General features: G+C 41.8%; 2 protein-coding genes across 2 annotated transcripts; one reads left to right on the top strand and one right to left on the bottom strand.

The window, feature by feature from the left end:
- The first annotated feature begins 272 nt into the window (after nt 1–272).
- LOC148428056 (myosin light polypeptide 6) lies at nt 273–6,768 on the top strand. Its single transcript, XM_088402161.1, has 6 exons — nt 273–381; nt 763–790; nt 3,187–3,330; nt 3,440–3,613; nt 4,789–4,866; nt 6,194–6,768. Exons 1-6 carry the CDS (start codon nt 379–381, stop codon nt 6,220–6,222), a joined length of 456 nt encoding a protein of 151 aa, XP_088258287.1. The 5' UTR covers nt 273–378; the 3' UTR covers nt 6,223–6,768.
- Nucleotides 6,769–8,891: 2,123 nt separating this feature from the next.
- On the bottom strand, nt 8,892–21,300 carry c1ql4a (complement C1q like 4a). Its single transcript, XM_088407551.1, has 2 exons — nt 20,317–21,300; nt 8,892–10,154 (listed from the first exon to the last, which is right to left on the bottom strand). The coding sequence occupies exons 1-2, from the start codon at nt 20,860–20,862 to the stop codon at nt 9,975–9,977; spliced, it is 726 nt and encodes a 241-aa protein (XP_088263677.1). The 5' UTR covers nt 20,863–21,300; the 3' UTR covers nt 8,892–9,974.
- Between the last annotated feature and the right edge of the window lie 233 nt (nt 21,301–21,533).

The raw sequence follows: 21,533 nt of genomic DNA on the forward strand, positions 1-21,533 counted from the left end.
ATCAAATAAAATGACATGAATGTGTCATTTATTTAACGTCGCAGAATTCTACTTGTTAAAACCAATTCAGTTGGCTACAACGATACGTGTGTACATTTGCAAGAAATGTCTTCAAACATATAAATTATATAGTTCAATCAAAACCCACAAGTTTATTTTAAGTCTCGGTCTTTCATAAAACGGAACTATTGTAAATATAACCAAATATGGCTTCTCGGGCGACGTCACTGTGATGACGCCATGGCGTCAAGCGACTTTTTTTGTATATACACCCCGCCCATCGAGCGGAGAAGTACTCACCCCAGAGTCAGGCGAGTGCTGGTATTGTCAGTCTTTTTTTTCTGTCACCAAATCGGACACACCTCAGCCGTCACAGACATGGTGAGTTATCGATCGATTCCACAAAAATAACACGACCCATCCCAGCAGTGTTCGATTCTTATATCGTATAGTGATCGATGCAATCGTCTTGGCGAGGTGTTTTCTTTTCAAAATGTCGTAGCGATCGCTGCTTGCTAGCGGAAGTGCAACTTTTTTCGAAGCTAGCGTTAGCTTGCATATGCTATAAAAGTAGCGATCACACATTTACCATACGAAAATACCTCATAACGTCGATTTGCACAATGCTGAGCATATTCGCGAGACTCGATTTCAGTGAAGATGCCCAACTAGTTGACGAATCTGGCTTAAAGCCGTCGTAGTAACATAGCTAGCGGCGTCCCAAAAACTGTAAGTCATTTTCCTCGCGCTTTCTCTTAACAGTCTGACTTCTCGGACGATCAAATTCAGGGTGAGTACCTCGTAATTTTATGTTACACCGCGCTTCTTTGTGCATGTTGTCATTGTGGGACTTTGCCCCTTGTCGCCGTTATCACCCCGCTTTTTTGTCTTCCCCCTGTCACAGTAGACGCACTTTTTAATTTCCTACTTTTTACCTATGCACAACTTCATCCCTTTCCACTTGCAACTGCTTATTTTCTTTCACAGATTGAGTTTAACCCGGAACAGATTCATGGTAAGTCGGTGGAGAAGCACGTCAGCAACAAAGTGTTGGCTAATTTGAGATTGTGTCCACCGGGTTTGGTTTGCATGTTAACGTATGGCGGATTTGTTGTTGATGGAATTAGATGCTTTGAGCTATTGGCTACGTCTAAGTTGTTCATTTTCCATAAAACGTGATTGAAGTTGCCAAGCTGTGTTGTGATCAGTCTTTGATTTGCAATGCCAAACATAGTCATGTACAGTCTTTTGCCATTCCTGGTTTGTGTCAGGGTACCATAAACTTTTGCTCATCAATTCCAACAACGAGACATTCTGGGACGCTTCCCCTTTTTTGGTGCTGCACACAGTAACGTACTGTATGTTTAATCACCGTTGACATAATAGGCCATGTTGCTTCTTGCACTCTCCTCCTCTTTTCCTCCACTCCTCCATTACCAAATATGGTGCTGGGGAAAAGTTGTCTAATGCCAGAGGGGAAGAGGCGCATTCCTTTGAACAGGAACAAAACACACACACTCGCACACACAACACTGCCAAAGTGACTTGGGCTTGGTTTTTGCTCGGCCTGGCTTCCAGGCATGTCTCACCAATGTACAGCTGACGCGTGCCATCATAAACTGTTCTATAATTTCCTGTTGATTGAAACATTTGACTTATTTGTACATTAACTGAAACGTAACATGAATTTACATAAGATATGTAGCTTGTTTTATTACAGACTAAGACAAGTCTGATTACATTTGGACCAAGCTTTGTGTTTTTTGAACCGCAAAATATTAGTGACTTACAATTCTGTCAGGAGTTTTGCTGAGTCCAGTCATGTAAAACATTTAACCAAGCCATTATCTGCTCATTAAATAGATCTTCTTTGCCACAGTCGCATTTGTATCAAGAGAATAGATAATAAGATCGAATGTACAATGTTAGCATGTTGTCAGATAGGATTAGTGTTCCATGCTTCCTGGTGGTAATGAGTAATAGTGAGATTGATTTACTTAAACCAATGTAGTAAAAGAGAGGTACACAATCTAAAATGATTGTTTGAATATTACTCTCCCAAGTTTTATCTGGAAAATTATTTGCACACTTTTAACAATTGTATGTGTTCCCTTTGTGTTTTTCCACGTGGACGATATTGTTGGTTAGTTTAATGAGAGAAAAACTAACAACGAGGTCTGGGAAATACCTCCTGCATCTTGGTCAGGTCATATTTTTGAGGAAAAGTGGGATTTTTAAAGTTTTTTTTTCCTAGTTAACTTAATTTGTCAGCCATTTTATATTTTTAGAAATGGACCTAACAGACATTTTACATCATTCCGGAACTTTTTTTTTTTTCAAATGTTCCCATATTAAAGATCAAACGGGGGAGGGTGGCCTACCGAAACATGACAAATGGCTATTATAATGAAGCAGCAACACAATGCAAAGAATTAGGAAACACACACAACTTTTCTGAGCTGCATTTCTTTTTCATGAGCAAGCAAAAGTAGTAAAATGAATAAAAATATATGAATAAATAAAGCCACAGTAATAAGGACATACAAGCGCGACGCCCAAAAAAGAGAATGGGTGATTTGTGTACAGCTCATGGAGCTATACATTTGGACAAAATTGTTGGCACCCATATGAAACACCGATCCCAAATTAATCACTGAAATAAAGACAAACAGACAGAAGTAATAATCATATTTGCTCTGGACTCTGGAGTTGCCGTTAGTATTTGTCATCTCTGCAATCTGTTGTCCAAATCCCTCTTGTGAGCTTGTCCGTGGAGGCGTGGCCTCTAAAGATGTGCTGTGATGTGATTCACTGCCCTGCGAAGCTCTGTCGAAAGGACGGCTCATAAAACCGGGCTGATCCGAGTAAAAGATTTGGAAAGTGTCGTTGCTTTTGAAACGTAACTTTCAACCAAAGCTTGAAAATGACATTGTTAAGTGTCCATTTTTGTTCATTCTCTTTACCTTGACTAGCACTCCCGAGCCATTGCTTTTCAATGCATTTGCTATCAAATGCCAGCTCCGCATTATGTACTTACTGTGCATGTTGGCAGTCCCATTACAATCTAGTCTTCATTCTTTGGCCGTAATTTAAGACCTTGCATGTTTTCCAACCCATGCTGTCCAGCTTTTTTATTCACACTAAATATTTCCTTCCTATATTGCGTTTCATGCTTTGTTTTTGCAGAGTTTAAGGAGGCGTTCCTGCTGTTCGACAGAACAGGAGAAGGAATGATCTGTTACAGCCAGTGTGGAGATGTCATGCGCTCCCTCGGGCAGAACCCCGGCACTGCCGATGTCCTGAAAGTCCTGGGGAACCCCAAAACTGAAGGTGAGGCTCGTATGCTACTCTTTCCGATTCCTTGGGTTTTAATGTAAATCGGGGATTGTCACCTTGAAAGAAGCTTAATTTACATGGCGAGGTCTCCTTGTGTCGTCAGAAATGAACACCAAGATGCTGGACTTTGAGAGGTTCTTGCCCATGCTCCAGACCATCGCTAAAAATAAAGATCAGGGCTCCATGGAAGACTTTGTGGAGGGACTTCGCGTCTTTGACAAGGAAGGCAACGGCACAGTAATGGGCGCGGAGCTGCGTCATGTCCTCACCACACTCGGTAAGGCTCCCGCTTGTTAGCCTTGCGGGTGTGTGCCGCATTCAGGAACTGTGCGAACTGAATTAGGAAATGTATTTCTTGCAGTTCTGAAGCATAACATAATTCAAATACAGAACTACTTTGTACGGCACTCACTACTTTGACATAAGAGTTCAACTCGTCCGGTGACCACACCCATATCTCAGATTTATCATTCCCTTTTGAAATGTCATTCATCTAAATACACGTGTACATGTTTATTGTTTTTTCTTTTTTTTTTTTTAAGCAGTTTGTAATACACTATAAGATACGATTATGCGGTTAGTGGAGTATAAAGAATTAAATGTTTTTCTGCAACATTTTACCAAGGTTCAATTGATGTTGAACTGCTCCTACTCATGTGTGTGTCTTGACATTCTGGGGACAGTATAATACAGATATATGGATTTACTGTACTGTACATGGAGCAAGTCAGTGCTCTACTAGCATTAAGCTAAAATGGCTTGCATAAAGCAAAATTTTGTTGTTTTGACTATACAGTGTGGTTTTCTTTGTATAATACTTGGTTTGAGAGTCTACACAACTTGGAGGCTTTTTTTTTTTTTAAATAATAGTTGGAACAGATTAGCATCTGCCAACCTCATGCTTGTTGAGAAAATGCTTGTTGTTCTCTACCACTTACAGCACTCGTATCTCAATGTTTTGCTCGCAAGCCAGGGCGTCTATTATAGATTTTGAACTTTTAAGAACGTTTTAACCATGTTAAAATACTCTTTACTCACCTGTCTGACCATTGCTGCGCTCTCAGTACCATCCCCACTAGATCAGAGAAACTGACAGATACCCACTTTGTTACAACACTAGCCAAGTACGGCTCTGTAATACCTTTGCAAACTACACGTGCATCCACATTCTCCTTGCAGTCGGCGGTACACTAGGACATCACGAAAGGGGTATGGCAACAACATGATAAAACTCGTGTTTTGTAAGAGATTGAATCATCTTTTCGCCAAAGGTCAATATGCGGTATACAGTCATATGCATACCTGTTAACTGTGCAAAGTTTAAAATAGCACAACACAGGCGCTTTAACATATCAATTTGCATGTATTTATTTTGACCATGTGTCCGTAAGTAATTGTCTGTGTTGTTTGCAAGGTGCTAACTGGCAAACTCTTGTCAAACTTGACTTTCAGGTGAGAAAATGACAGAGGAGGAAGTGGAGACTCTTCTTGCAGGACACGAAGACGCAAATGGCTGTATCAATTATGAAGGTGAGATTGTGGAGTGAAAATGCACGTGGTTTACTTTATTAGGAAGGAAGACATTTGAAGAAGCAACCGGGGTAAATGTTAAACAATGTAACCATCATTGCACATATTGTAGCATGGGTATTGTTATGATTTCCGCCACATCGTTGATTGGTCTTAAATTGATGTGGGATTGTTCGATATTGCCACAGATGGGTAAAGTGACTGACAACGCTAAATGTTTTCGTGCAGGGGGGTGCGAAATGTAACGCATTCTCAAATGTGTGGTGACTTGATTGCTCTTGTAAAGCCTTGGTTAATGTGGATCACTCAAAGTGTGTAACTGTTCTTCCTCCACAGCATTTGTGCGCCACATCATGTCAGGATGAGGGCCGGTACGGGCACTGGGTATATCATGAGGTGGCACGATCTGGCTTTGCTGCTTCATAGCTTTTAATAATAACAACAACAATAATAATAATCCACTCACAATAGGCCTCCCTAACACCCAAGTTTAGCCGGTGTAGGTTTAAAGTAGACCGAACCTGTCTGTTTGTGGGAAAGCCTTTTAGTCCTTTGCAGTTTCTTCCGAGGTTCTGGCCCCATTCGTAGCCACCTGCTGTTCTCTCTGCAGCCGTCTGTCACGGCCCCTGGCTGCAGCATGCCCGGCTGCACGTGTCCGCTCCGCCCCTCCCCTCCCCGGGGGTGTGGTGGACACGTAGGGAAGAGGCTGGTGTCATTCATGGCAAGCCTGTCGCCCGCCGCCAGCTCGTAGCTGCCGGTGGCTGTGGAGTTCACACGGCACCTCCTCATTTGCATGTCAGCGGCGCTCTTAAACAGCTTTTCCTCTCTGTCGGTGTTGAAAGTGTAGGTGTCGCCCTTTTTGCAGAAACGCTCAACTCGGCGGTTAGCTTTCCCTTGAACGTGTCGGCTTCTCGAGTGTTTCCTTGGGAGAATGGACAATGAGGCCCTTCCTCTACTAACCAGACAACTCGCAAAGAGTTGCACTTGCACTAATTGTTTTCTCCTCTGTGCTGACGAAACCTGAATTTGTAGCTCAACGCTCCCTCGATCTTCTCCCTTCTCTGCATATGATCTGGAGGAAAGCACTCGGCACAGGCGGCTTGTCTATCCAGCTCATGTTGGATTCTAGACATGGCCAAACGCTTTGGCTGAATAAGAGAGACGATTACCTCACCTTCTTCTCCCCTTCGGTGTCCTCTTGAATACTTTTTCACTTTTTTTGTGGGCTCAATGTGGGAGAGCATCCCTCCTTTAACATTTTTTGTGGGCTCAATGTGGGGGGGTCTCCCTCCATGCCCTTCTGACATTTTTTTTTTTGTCTCCACAGAACTGGTCAGGATGGTCATGAACGGCTGAGGACAAAAAGAATCACACTTTTGTTGCCCCCCCCCCCCCCCCCTGTCATTTACGTTCCTTGTCATGGTTTCTCTTTTTGCAGTTCGCGTTCTTCATCCCCACAAGCTCTTTGCCATTTAATAGATTTGTCTAAGGATGAGACTTTGGCTACTGCTGCCGAGTTTAACAACATACTGTACATGGCCAATATAAATGCATTTATTAAGGACTTTTAAAGCTTGCTTTGTTTGACACATTCCAAGATGCGTCACGGATAAATATTTATCACCATTGCCCAATGTTGTAATAACCACTGCTACCAGGGTTTCAACTTTGAATTAGAATTTAATATTTATACATACAGGCGTATGCATACCAATAATGGTTCTATCAATCATATAATTGGTAAACAATTTGGCTCAAATCCACAGGCTTGCTTTGTTATTGTAGCAAACAGTCTGAGTTATATATAAGCCTGAGTATCCATACCAAGGCAACATTTGACACGTTTCCCATGCTTTTAATTTCACCATCTCTTCCGCATTCCAATAAAAGTCTCCAACATTATTGTGTTGTGTCTGCATTTGTTTCAGCATTTAGTAGGACGTAATGAAATATTACGTCTGTAGTGTTGGTCGTGGGACAGAGGGGGGCAGTGCTGCTCTCGTCAAGACGAGGCACGGCACGTCCGCGTTTTATTTACTGAATATCAAGGTTAACAATAGCAATTACTGCAGGAAACCTCATTGAATGTACCAATGTTATACAGGGTAGTTCTACGTGATTTATTAAGCGAAAAACAATTTTACGAAAAAATTGAGCACTGGGACAGTAAACTGGTCTTCATTTTGAATTATTTAAAGTGGCCTAAACAATGAGGATTGGCCTTAGAAAGATTGATAGGTATTTAGAGTAATAATACCCGGCAACGATAACAAGAACCTGTGGCAGCGACGTGACGTTTTCGTGCACAAGCACTGCGAATTATATAGCGAGCAGCTCTGGGAGAAATGGCGCGTGTCCGTGTGGCTAGTTGTAGGCCGGCCCCTAATTACTACGTGAGTGCGTGCGTGCGGCGTTTGTGCCCGCGCACGGCTGGTCGATGGAAGTCAGGGCCATTGATTATTTTAATCCTACTATTTGCGAGTCTTTGAGCGATGCACCCGACTGCGGAATCACAAATGAACTTTGAACCCGGCTTTAGCAGAGACTGGGCGGTAGTGCCGAGACGTCTATATGATTACACCGTGATCTGATCGTGCACTTTTAAAATGCCATCTTGTATAATAACACTTCATCGATAATCCAATGTACTGTCAGCACAAATCAGCCATTTTCGATGACGTGCGCAGCTCTCCACCATACCTGCGTCTAAAAGGCAGGATATTCATGTCCACAAAACTATGTTTTTCCAATGAGCACTTAGACGAGCCTAAATTCGGAGAATGAAGATAACACGTTGATAGAGATTCATTCAAAAACTTTCAATTGATAGTATGTGATTTGACGTTTTTTTTTTCTTTTTTACAAGACATTTTGAGTGTTTTTATTTTGGCAATTAACATGTTTTATGTGTCACTAAAATAGCGGTCCGTACTGTCATTATAAACTGCCTTTTTTCTCTCTATAATTGAGGCTGAAATAGTGGCAGGACAGATTTTTCCATTTTCATCAGATTACAGTATGCATGTAGAAGGATGGATGTCAAATTTGGCATGTCCAATCTGACAAAGTGAAATGTCAAATGATGCTCACTGAGTGTGTTGTAGTATTTTCTAACAGGATAACAAATGCAAAGAAGATGAACAAGGCTGAAATTGTTTTTTTTTTTTTTTTTTTTTTTAAACGTTAACTGTCTTTTAAATTCGTATTTTTAGAAAGGTATACATAATTGTGGTAATGTTTTTATTGTGCTCACTTTTTATAGCTACAGCACTTAGATTCGTGGCTGGTTTTCAGTTTTGGTCAAAATTGGACATTTTCCTCTAGCTTTCCTCTAAGGATGGACATTATTATTATTATTATTATTATTATTATTATTATTATTATTATTATTATTATTATTATTACTACTACTATTGTTACTATTGTTATTATATAGTGTGTCATCTGATTGTTCAGGTGTACCAAATAGTTTGGCCAATGTCCAATTCCGGTAATTCAAATATTGTTATTTGAAATGGACCGATCAAATAAAGTGACCACGTGGTTACTTAATGTTGATTGAAAGTTCCACCGATAACTGTAAATTCAGCATATACTGATGAAAATCGGACTAATTTGTTCTGCTGGATTCCTTGTTACTGGCAGGATTTGCAACAACTGATCTGATTTTCAAACCATGATAAGCAAGCACTCAATAATCAGACCTTATTTAGCTTTTGCACAAATTATTGTGATATATAAAAAAAAAAAATCTTGCATAGCCTGGATTTTGCAGATGCTGGGTGAATAATAAATTGAAATCAATACCTCAGTGTTAATGTTTGTGTTTTGGACAGTGTCTTAAGACATATCGGAAATCCATGTAGAAGCATGCAGGCAGTGGCTTTGATCTCGGCTTGTTAAGTCCACTGTGGCTCGCCGTATAGTCAATGCTGCAGTCAGACCGAGTGGTGGTATAGAGTGTGTGTTTGGTTACACTTACATGGCACACAATATGTAGGCATAGATTATTTAATAGTAATTATTTATGCAACCTCTTCAACATACTGTTGCAGACCAATGATGAGATTTTGATGGATTCCTTAAAAAAAATGATGGAACAATAAAACAACATCGTGACAGTATGATGTACTGTACAACATTTCATTTGGGTAAAGCTGTATTCGTACCCTCTGTCAATGCTTCTCTATATATCACATCTGTTCACACACACACACACATCTGAAGAATATTGTCAATAATACACTCAATTGTCACTACACGCACAGCTGCAATTGTAAAATATGTTTTCTATCTATCCACCGATCATGTTGGGCTTGTAAAATGCAACAGAGGGTGAATGTCTAAATATGGTTTTAAGTTCCCTGAAAACATAAGAGGACAAGCACATCGTCGAGAATAAGGTGCACCTGGACAATGTGAACAATACAATAGTTCGCATTTACAAATATAATCATACTGAATTCAGGTTTGATTGACTGTGAAAGATATTAACATGCTTTTTGCCTTCATGAGACTCACATAGAAAAAAAAACACAAAAATAAGCATGTCGTTGGATTAATGCATTTTTGATGGTGTCAATCACATCCGGGCACTGAATTATAATCATTCTTGTATGCGCACAATATGTATTTATTATATTGCACTAGATTTTATTCAGGTGTGTTTCTGGCACTAATTCTACTGATATCTTGGCATAAATACTTTGTAGGTCAGTGCAAAGAAAATGATTTTCTTCATGACACATTTATTGCATAACAAACAATCTGACCAACAGTATTATTTTGATATTCAATTAAAGTTCAAGTGATCATATTAGAATATTTTTGATATTTAAGAGCCACAAAGTGCACACAAAGGAGGTTGTTAAAAGTCCCATATATAAGTCCACTTAAATGTAATTGTCCCTTTTCTATCCATTCATTATGATTATATTGATGTGCCTATGTGTGTGTGCGCATGCAAGCGCGGACACGCACGCGAGTGTGCTCGCAAGCTCGTAGATGTGTGCATAGGGCATGTGTGTTGAGTTGTTTGCCTCTTCTGTCTGGTCTGTATGAATGTACAGAGTAAACACAACTTTACTCTTCTGATCCTGTGGCGATTGTCAGTCTGGGTAGATGAGGAATCCGGAGAAGGTACTGTACTTGTTTGTGTTGCCCCCGTGGACCTTTCCTCCGTCCAGCTGCACGCACACCTCATCGCCCACGTCCAAGTGTAAGATCACGCTGTTGGACGCGTAGTCGTAATTCTGATCGGCGTCCTGAGCGATGGCGCTAGCTCTTACCTGTCACCCGCAAAGGACGCACGCACGAGACGGTTAGATGAAGTGTATAACTGAGTAGACATGCACATGAATTCATCACTTTTTCACCAGCTCTGTGTGCTTAGCGCCTTGTGAAAATAGACCAGATGTCAATCTGCCTTCACCATACCTTTTTAGTCACCTTCGATTAGGAAGCGCTCTTAAATGACAGTCTCATACGACGTTGTCACCCTCTAGGGTCCACAGTCCAGGCTGATAAACACATGGATGAATCGGTGACCTGTGAGCCCCCCCAGAGTTGGACTGACAGCATAGACTGTCTTCCTTGTATCGATCGGCTGTGGTAGGAGCTCGGGTTAGAGATCTGATTGGTGTTTGTAGTTTAGTGAAATCGCCGGGTATGACAAGGGCTGGAGGAGAGCAGCAGCATGGCTTGGCGCAGCGGCTATTGACCTGATGTTTATGATCCTATAGTCCAGCTCGATATGCGTGATATTGAGTGGTCGGTAATGAAGCCAGACAGCTTTCCATTTGCATGCCGTGTGCAAGCTAAGGCTTATTGACCCAGAGGCAGTGGATCTTTACTTGTTTGTTAACACATTTAATTGGGTTTACTCTTTCTTGATGTTTAAGTACACATGCCTAGATTGAGGGGGAACAGGATTTCGCTGCCAGTCTGCTATCTGGCTAACAATGAAAAGACTGTTACGTTATATGTGTGGAGAAGGTATGGGCCTGCACAAAGGGCTGTTCTGGCAATCGGTCATACCAAGTGCATAAAAACATTCTAAGCTGAGCTGTATTTGCATTTTGTGCTGTCGTATTGTACTCTCGTGAAGATGTTAAAACTTTTACTTTGCGATTTTAGGATGATGTTGCGGGAACAAAACAATGATATAAAACAGAGGCAAATACAAGGCAAGCCCTACATTCATTGTCGCTCAAAGAATGCTCTTTGTCAAAGCAGCCCGTACTTTCATTTAATTGGTCTCAGGTCCTACGCACCTTCTTTACAACCCAACAAACGTAGCATAGCTTCTTATATATGTTAAAATTATCTGACAGCTTGTTTGTTTACTCATATTTACTGCCAAATATTTTAGCTATGAATGCTTAGACGATGTAAAAACTAGCGTGCATTTGTATGAGAGAATCCTCTAATTTCTTGAGCAAGGAAAAGTACTTTACACCACACGTGAGGGTTATCATCTAACAAGTAAAGCATTTTGATGCTTACTGTATTTAGTGGTAGCTTTATTCAGCATTTAACCTTCCAGGGTTGCTAACTTGCAGGAGCCTATCCCAGCTATTTCTGGCCAGTGGGCGGGGTACACCCTGAACTGGTTGCTTGCCAATTGCAGCGCACAGAAGATCAACAACCCTACCCCTAACCCTAAACCTAAACCCCATTCACACTCACAACCACACCTAAGGGCAATTTGGAGGGTCCACTAGACCTATCATGCATGTTTTTGGAATGTGGGAGGAAGCAGGAATGCCCAGACGGAATCCACGTGGGCACTGGGAGAACACGCAAACGCCACACAGAAGGGCCAGAGAGAGCTGGAATTGACCTCGGGACTCTGAACTTTGAGGTATATGTGCTAACCACTCTTCTACCGTCTCGGCCCACCCAGGTAGTTTTAAGGTTATAAAATAGATAACATTTATTAGTTACTGATATCAATAACTACAGTATATTGTGACTTTTTTCGAAATCTTGGACTTGAGAAATACTACTTTATACATACAGTATAGTAAACACTAAAACAAATGGAAGAATTTCAAGAACACAAGTCAAAACGAAGTATAAAAAAATGGTTAAAAAAAAAAACAAACTCCAAAATGACAATAATACAGGTGAAGTTTTTGAATTCATTCAACCATTTCACCCCAAACAATTCCTCCCATGTAGGACGGTTCAATAATTCTGGTATAGAAAGCAGCACTCACTGAACATATGTCAGATATCAGAGGCCTTATATCTGGCTCTGTGTCCATCTATGTAGGTAGCACCCAATCTCTGTCACCACACAGACGAGCCGAACACATCTTCATGACAGCTGCGAAATATGATCTGCACCTAAATTGCTTTCATTCAACTGTTTTGTTCCCAGCTAATGTTGCGGCGTGCCGTTACAGTGTCAGGGCCGGAGTTGCAGACCTCTTTAAAGAAGATGCTGCGTTCCGCATACAGCTTATTGAAGAGCAGTAGTTAAACATGCTTCTACAGTATTCTCTCTAAGCCACATTGATTTGAGGAGCGGTGAAGTCAGCCTCTCGAGGGCTGAACAGCTCTGAAAGCCTTCCTATAGCTTCTACTACTTTTACCACAATATTCCACTTGTTAAAAGATATCTGCAGGATGCCATCTCGATAGTGGTATATATAAATCAAGCCTGAAAAGCACAATGACTAAATATAGTTTGTGCATTTGCTTTATGTTTACTCTTGGAGATTCTCCCTGCGCATCAGTAATATTTGCCAACTGCAATGTGTTGCTCAGGAAAAAAAAAACAATACAATTAATGAACTGAGGAATGAAAGGCGGCTGAGAGAATTGAGAAGCCATGTAGCATCTGTAACATTTCTTTTCTGTTTCTAACACAGAACCGCAAGTTGAGTTGTGCGGACTGATTTTCAGGTTTTATTTCAAAAATTGCTTCTATGCAATGCTAGTTACTGTGTGGATACACAAAAGTACTGTACTCATTTGCATTTTGCTGTTGACTCGAGGCCTGTTTAATGACCCCTCGCACAGTGGAGCATTTCAAACATCTTTAGAAATACTCATTCAATGCATCACGCAGCGATGGCTAGTTTGTGAGCACGTTGCAGGGAGTAAGTGGAAATATTTTACAATTTATTTGAAAAACCAAAATCAGAACAGTATCAGTAACATATCAATTCAAGTTGCAGGGCCAGGGGATACAAATTCTACTACTTTGGTATGGAGCAAAGAAGGTTGGATCGTAGTGAGTGCATTGACTTGTTTGGCGCTGTTGAACTGTCAACCGAGATAGCAGTTAGCATTAGCTAAAATAGCAACACAGGCACCAGTCACCAGACTGATAAGTGGTTACATTTGTTACATTAGCATAGCATATAGCGTTAAACTCTCTATTATGAATAAATCATGCTATATTTTACCACCACATGTCATCAATATGAATGCCCGTCCCACCAATACCAATCCACAACCACAAATTGATCATGTTGAGCCAGAGCACAAGAAACTTTGACCCGGCCATCCTACCAAAATTAGCCAAAATCCTACCAAAATCCAGTCAGTGATCACGCTAATCCTCAGGAATTGCTCTAGCATTTCATTTATTGGTACTCAGTGGCGAATAAAGGTTAGGTTGTTTTTGTGTCAGCCAATATTCCATTTGCATCATTGGCTGCCTCTGACAGTCATGCTACGGTTGTGAAGTCCTATCAATGTCACATATATGTCATCCTGCTCATTATTTTGGCAGCAGACAGGGGCATACTTTCACCCCATTAGGCTGCGGCAGATTCTTATCGCTTAATGTGTGTGAAATCATAAAAGAATAAACAGTTCTATTAGCTTTTCAGAAATATGAATTGATGCTCGCGCTCAATTTTTCGGCATGTGTAGCAATAACACGAATCCTCGATTAATATACCACACAGACAAAGAAGCATAGGGGGATTAAGACAGGAAGTCAACAGAGGCGTTTGATATGGATGAAGGACACAGAGTGATTCAGCACACTGTGTTGAGCCCCCAGTAATGTGTGGGGTACAATCCATGCAGCAGTGGCCCCTGGGGCATGCCGATGGCAGTCTTCGAATAACCCTTGCGTTGCAGGGTCTCCACTAAAGCCTCTCTAAAACCACGCTTGAGGTAGAGGAGACACGTGGGATAGCTGCAATGTCGTTTTGTATACAAGCAGTCTCTGTGTTGAAAGAAAGAAAAGTATACAAAAAGAACAAGGGTCTGGGGAAAGGGGAGGGGTGTCCAGCGTCACAAACTGATCAAGCGAGGCTATTTTGTGAGACCAGAGAGATGCGCGGTTATATGAAGTCTTGTTTTCATCTGTGGCGCTGCGCTCCACGAGTAATAAAACTGACAGGATTCATTCACTGTGATATACTGACCTCTTAGAGCGGAGACAATAGAAAAGTAGCTGTTAAACTTACCTGAGGGACCAGAGCACATAGGAAGACAGTTAAAGAAGGGCTTGAGTGTGGGCTTCAGTTTGCGGTGTGTGTGTGCGTGTGTGTGCGTGTATGTGTGTGTGTGTGTGTGTGTGTGTGTGTGTGCGCGCGCGCGCATTTGGGCAAATTGAATATTTATCGAACAAATTGTCCTCCTCCTTTGGGAGCCTCAGGATTACGTCAAGTGTCTGCACCGTGATCCATATCCCAACCTTCTATTAACTGCCACTCAGTGTAATGGACAGCAAGATTGTATTGGCAGTACAGATGGGCAGAGAGAGAATACTGAATTTACAGTAAATCTGCCAAATGGTGGACATTTCATCTCATACGAAGACACCTTGGGTTTTACTTTAAGGCTAATTAGATTTCACCTGTGTCTTTTTGGAAAAGTTCCTACATCTGGCAGCAAATGATGACATTTTAACAAGCATGACCTTTAGGGATGCTATTAAAAGAGGCCATGACAGGTGAGAGAACTGCATAAGACTGAACAGCACCTCGCATTGATTCATCTGCAATGCTCGTTGGCATCATAATTACTTTTATACCAAAGTACTAACCAGGCCTGAGCCGCTTGGCTTTCAAGATCAGTCAAGAACAGGACATCTCAGAGTATGGCGATTTCTCAACCAAATAATTGTTATTTTTGAATCAATTGTTTTTACTGTTTAACCAAGTGGTTTTCCCCAGGAAATCTCCACAGAATGAATAATTTTATGTTCATTGAAGAACCTCAATTGTGCGATTGACAGTCAATGTTAATGCTTGTTTGTCTATATATGCAGTATGTTTGGTATTGTCTTTTTTTCTTTAGACCAGAAATAGGGTAGAGTGAATTGACAGCAATCCTGCCAGTAGTTGATTTTTGTGGTAATTATATAGACAGATGGAATCCTTAAAGATACAGTATTGGAGATTTAGTTGAAGTAGTGCATTTAGCAACAATGACGCCTGGTAATGATAGTGTTCTAAATATCGCTATTTGGGGGGGGGGGGGGGGGGGGGGGGGTGCTGTAATTTTGATGTTAAAGTATTCGAGTATGTTTCACTGTAAACACACTTCTGTGGCTCGTTTACAAAAAAGACATACATGAGAAAAATTCTCCTAAACTTTAGAGTACCGGGATTCAGTTTAGTGGTGCACACCCCCATAATGGGTTGGAAACGCCCTTGGTCTTTAGCACCCGACCTTTACTTTCATCTTGCTGTTCTGGTGGACAACCAGATTGCCTCGTACTGAGCGACCTCATGTAACAGAAATGTATTAGTATTCACTGATACCATTACATTGCCTTCCTGGTTGATTGTGGCATTTCACCAACATGGTAGCTGCTGAAGCAAGACCCTGGCTCTTCAATCACAAATGGGCAGACCCTGAATCCCTGTCAGGCTGCAAAGATTTGTGACAGCAAGATTGAGGTGTGAGCACGTTGGGCTCACAGAGTGGGGATTTAGGGACCGTAATAGCTATTGGATCTGTGGGAATCCCGTGGAAGCCTTGGCACAGTCAGCACATCCTCCTAAGATGTAGGCATCGCATCACCAACCTCTTGCTGCACAGACACACATACACACAGACGCGCACACGCACACTGCCATACTTAAAAGTATCGCACAATTCTGCGGAGGTGGGCTTCTAAGGACTCAACACTGCTGCCTGTTCTGGGGCACTGGTTGACAATTCTTCTAAAAGAAAATGATGGAAATAGAAATAAAACCAAAACAACATTTTGGTCAGATACTTCACAAATAGTTACTGTAGTAAGTATAAGTATAGTGGAACTAAAATATCACCAAAAAAGTAAGTTCGCGGTGTCATACAGCATAGACTGTATTTCAAATCCAGGTTTACCCCTTGGAGTCCCCGGAGTCTAACAACGCTTTCTCGACTTTTGTGTTCCGTTCTGCCTTCATGCACTCCTGGAAGGATTCTTTGGGGATTGTCTGTCACTCGTGTCGGCCATCTTAATGTTATCCATGTCTTCAAAACACAACCCCTGATGACCGACCCTCTTGAGCTAGAGAAACGGGGAAAATATTACGTCGAACCCGCTTGGGAGCAGGAATGTCGTCACGGTGAAGCAGCTATGGCTTATCTTGGCAAAATTCTTGCATCTTCCCGTGCGCGGAAAGAGGCGGACTGCGCAGGATCTCTTTGTAGGTAGCCTGGCCTTGTGGCAAGACCTGACAGTGGAGGACATCCCTCCACTGTCGGGTCTTGACGCAATATAACTGGCTCCAGTTTCTTATCGACTTTGTACTTCAACTATCTTGGTTTTGTCTTTCTTAGAGGTGTCAGACTGACTACTGAAGGTTTTTGTTTTAGGGCTGGAAGATCCATAACACATTACTGTACCAGTTATATCTCTTCCCAAGCAAGTCTGCTCTCATTGGTCTCTGCATCACTCACCCTACTAATTGATTACCTGACACAAAAGCATGTGAAAAACTGTTCAATGACTGATATATGTTCCAATTACTTTGGAGGGTGAAAAAAAAAAGTTCTTTATAGTTTGGTTTTGAAATACGGTACCAGTCAAGCGTTTGGGAATACAGTCCAATTCAATGTTTTATCATTATTTAAAAATTCAAACCATTGACATTACAGTATGACAAAATAGTTATGGAACTATGTATTTGTGGAAAATAGAATATGTTTTCAGATTCTTGAAGATTCAGATTCTTCAAAGGAGACACCTTTTGGGCCAGAAAACAGCTTTGCAACATCTTTGTATTTTCTCAGACAAATTTGTGATATGGATGGTGCGTTATGGACTGGAATGACTTTCAGTCCACAGCTTTGCAAGTTGGTATCTTGAATTTCTAGACTTCTCAGTGTTTAAAATCATTTAAATTTTTGTTTTCAAACCTTTGGTGAGTACTGTGTATCTTTTGTGGCACTAGTCTGGAACTTTTCTGACATATTTGTACAATCTGCAAAGTGTTTTCTGTTCATTTTGTTCCTGCATTTTTTTTTCTGGGGGTGCAATACATTCGCAATACTTTGTTTACAAGAAGAGTTTTAATATGTTTAACTGTGTTTAAAGGGATTAAATGTGTTTAAAGATCATGCGAGGTGTAGAACTATAATAACAATTGCAGAGCAGAACTTTTTCCAACTGTTATTAGATTTGGTTACAATCACTTCATCATGCAATTAGGACAGCAGCGAATGCTTTTAATTTATCCTTTATCTTAACAGCGTATCCTCGTTAAAAAGTTCAGATTGTCTATTCTGGCACCTCTTCCTTTAACAACTCTATTTCTACTTTTAAATGAACGTATTCATGCACTAAGCAAGCAGTCACAAAAATGAGGGTGTTAAGTGCTACTTTGTTCGTATGTGTAATGATTGAAACTGCCTTTTATGTCATACTGTCATGTGATAATGCAGTTCTTTCATCACTTTTCAACGTCATCAACTCAGACAATATTTACCAATGTTGACACAGCCCTGTATGTCAATGACAAATGAACTGTTAATGGCAGAGTGACAATTCCGCTTAGTGTGTAATAGATTTGTATGAAAATGAAATCTAATGAACATTTGACCCCTGCTAACCTTGAAGATGAAAAGATAATTGCACACAGTGCATAACTGAAATGACTTGGAAATGTAGAATTATAATATTGTTGTTTTTCATTGGATGGACTGTAAAAAATACAAAAAAATGTCTTGAACCGTCAAAACATTGTCATTTTCTCCGTGTGGCCGAATGCTTTGACGTATATTCAGATGAAAACAAAGTAATCTTTTCATAATTAATTCACAAATCGAATTTACCGTTGAGGTAATGTCACCTAAACACACACACAAACAAATAGTAGTAGTAGTTTGGACTATGAAGAAAACTAAAATAGAAAAGCATAAAATGAATGAGGTTTTCTTTTAAACCATCCAATAAAAGTGCAGAAGGCAGAGCACTGTAGTTCCTTCCTGTCGCCGACCTTGATGACTTGTCAAGCCGAGACATGTCGAGTGTGACCATTGGTAATCGTGCCCGATCCCGTCCCGGCCTTCGCTGCCAGGGTCCCCGATGTCTCGTCTTAGCGGCTAACTGTCTCCACGCCTCCATGAAGTCTTCCATCTTCTTCTGCATCACCCCCCATAATCCCATCAACTGGCTTTTCTCCTTATTCTCCCCCTTTCGTATATACTCTAAATGAACATCTCAGATTGTGCCTGTTGTGTAAATTGAGGTGCTAGTATTTCATAAATTCTCGCACTGTCTTGCCTGTCTGGGTTTTTGGTTTGTAAACAAAATAGAAAGGAGGATTCTTTCATGTAAGCAAATACAACCCATGCAGATTTGATGGTAAAATCATAACACAACAAACCACAGGTTGCATCCTATGCGACCTGCCAAACATTGTGCCCATTTTGTAAAGCTAAGCGACCACCCGAGACATCCAGTAGCCTGCGGTCTTTTCTGCCTCCAAGTATTATGCAGCTTAGATTGCACCTCATATATGCCGCTTTCTGTCAAGCACTGTTAGACAAGCTCTCCATTGCCATAACTGTCTAAAGAGGCCACATGACAAGATGTCCGATGAACCTCGGTCAGGTTAAATGAGTCGTTAAATGATTTAGGAGTGAGACATGACAAACGCACGGTGACAAAACCTGCTGAAGCTGAAGTCTTCTTCCAACATTGGTGTTAGTTGTATTGCTATATCCCGCTTCTTCCTTTCCTCTCAACCCCCACCCCTAACCGCCCACCCCCCACCCACACATCCCTCTCTATTTTTAATTAGTGTCTGGGGAATGCAGGAGTGGATGAGTGGACTGTCAATTTTGCATTTATTATTAATTTAGCTGAGGTGTCAACTGACTGGCCCGCGTAGTGATGGACGTTCCAGCGTTGCTCTTTTGCACTTCTGTTTAGCCGATAATCAAGCTCGATGTGTGATCCTCTCTAATTAGACGGTTCCTTTTGGTGACGGCTGCATTCTGCTACTTGTCATTTAGCCAAAGCGCACGTGCAAATGCAAATATAGGCGGCAAACAGAGGACTACAGACTGTATGAGTCCCCTTCTAATGAGGAAGGAAATGACTCTTTCATTTCTCATCTGTCATGTGGTCGGCTACCTGACATATGTCGGCCAAGTGAAGAGTACTCTGATTGTGAGAAGTCTAATGTTTTTATTGAACATGAGTCGTTAGTACCTTGTGTTAAACACGTCTTTTTAGGTCACTGATAGTGTAAGAGTACCTGCTGCTGACTTGTACAGGCAGCATTAGAATGATTCCATTTCAGTGACAGTAGATTTGACTGTGAATGTTTGTCTGTTTTGGTGGAGCGGTGAATTGCATGTTCGCCTCACCGTTAAAGGGACCCTAGTTCAAATCCACCTCACTCCGGCCTTCCTGTGTGGAGTTTGCATGTTCTCCCCGAGCCCATGTGGATTCTCTCCTGGCACCACGGCTTTCTCCCACACAACAAAAACATGTGCATGGCAGGTGTATTGGACATACTACATAGTCCTTAGGTGTAATTGGATGCCTGAATAGTTATTCGTTTCTGTGTGCTCTGCAAGTGGATGAAACCAGTCCAGGGTGTCCCACACCTACTGCTCGAAGCCAGCTGTGATAGGCACCAGTTATCCTGCGACCCTTGTGAGGATAACCGGCTCTAGAAAATGGATGGATGGATGGATGTTTGTCTGTGGCCTCTAACTGACTGGTGTAATGGAAAAATTCACAATTGAGACAGTATAATTGGCTCCAGTTTATAAGAATGAAATCGTCTATTTAATTGGAATACGCAAGAATTGAGCCGGCTTTAAAATAATAAAGAAAAATAGAGGTCTGGAAGTGACTGCATGCATAGATGGATGGATGAACGAATGGACAGACGGGTGGATGGATGGATGGATGGATGGATAGATGGATGGATGGACTGTCTACGTTCTTCCAAAGATCCGCGCACACACCCACACACGTTTACTCTCACACACACACACACACACACACACACACAATCATTTACTCACCAGTCCATTCTTCTTTAGGTCCGCCCACATGCTGGTGCCATCACCCCCTCTCATAAGCACATGGTAGGTGAAGAAGTATATGCCAGGCAGCGGACAGGTGAACTTGCCGGTGCTGGGCTCGTAGTAGTTGCCTACATTGGTAACCACGTCATCAAATTTCAGTACTTCGCTTCCCTCGTGCTGCTTGCGGAGCCCTGCATAAAATGCGATTTTTGGAGTGTAGAGAGAGGGAGAATAGCCGCCGGGACCGGGACCAGGCGGACCTTGTGGTCCCGGCTTGCCTGGCTCCCCGGGGGGCCCCTGCGCTCCCGGGGGGCCAGGGATTCCCGGAGGGCCTCGAATGCCAGACCTGATCTTCTTCCCAGTGTAATCTTGGGGTGGAGGAGACACCGCTGTTAATTCCTGACCTGGCTGAGAGGTGGTGTAGGAATCACAGACCATCCTGCAGCTTCCAAGCATTTCATAATGGCTCCCTTCACTTCCAGTGTGTCCTCCTTTGCTTGTGTGGACCAGCAGAGGAATGGCCACCAGTAGAATTAAAACCATGGCTACTCCTACGGCCGCGCCAATCACACGCTTTCTGCAGCTGAGCCGCGAAGCAGCCAGTGTCAGAAAGTCCTCCTCCCCCTTGACTGGAATGTTCCCCGCCAGGGTGAAGCCTCTCAGGGAACCAGTATGATGTGAAAAGGTGGACAAGGATGAGAGCAAGAGAGAGGGAAGTGTATAAGTGAGACAAGTGTACTGAGGGATGAGAGAGGCCAAATGGCAGACAGCCAGAGGAACACAAGCAGATGAAAAGCTCCAAGAAAAATGATGCTGGTATCCAGAGACGATTAAAAAAAAAAAAAAAAATCTCAAAGTCTGTGATTCGAAAGATTCGAAAGATGAAGCTTTACCACAGCTAACTTTAAGATGATAAATATTTGGGCCAAAAACTACTACCAAAATAAAATAGGAATTTTCATCTGGTTCTAATTGCCATCGTCAAACCACTTTGTGAATTTGAATCAAGGAAATCATAGCTGGCACCTATATGAATTCACCTTAATAGGGAGGAGCCGTGCACGTTGAAATTTTCCTTAGACGGTTGTCATCAAAAAAGCCTTTATAAAGAGTAACGCTTGGCCACGTAAAAAAAGCTGAGCGATAATCTTCTTCTTGACACCATCATATCGCTTGTCCTCTCCAACAGAGCTTTGGAACGCTTCCTCTTCTTG

Source organism: Hippichthys cyanospilos, chromosome 2 (assembly GCF_059441005.1).
Source record: "Hippichthys cyanospilos isolate Australia breed blue-spotted pipefish chromosome 2, RoL_Hcya_1.0, whole genome shotgun sequence".
Taxonomy (NCBI): domain Eukaryota; kingdom Metazoa; phylum Chordata; class Actinopteri; order Syngnathiformes; family Syngnathidae; genus Hippichthys; species Hippichthys cyanospilos.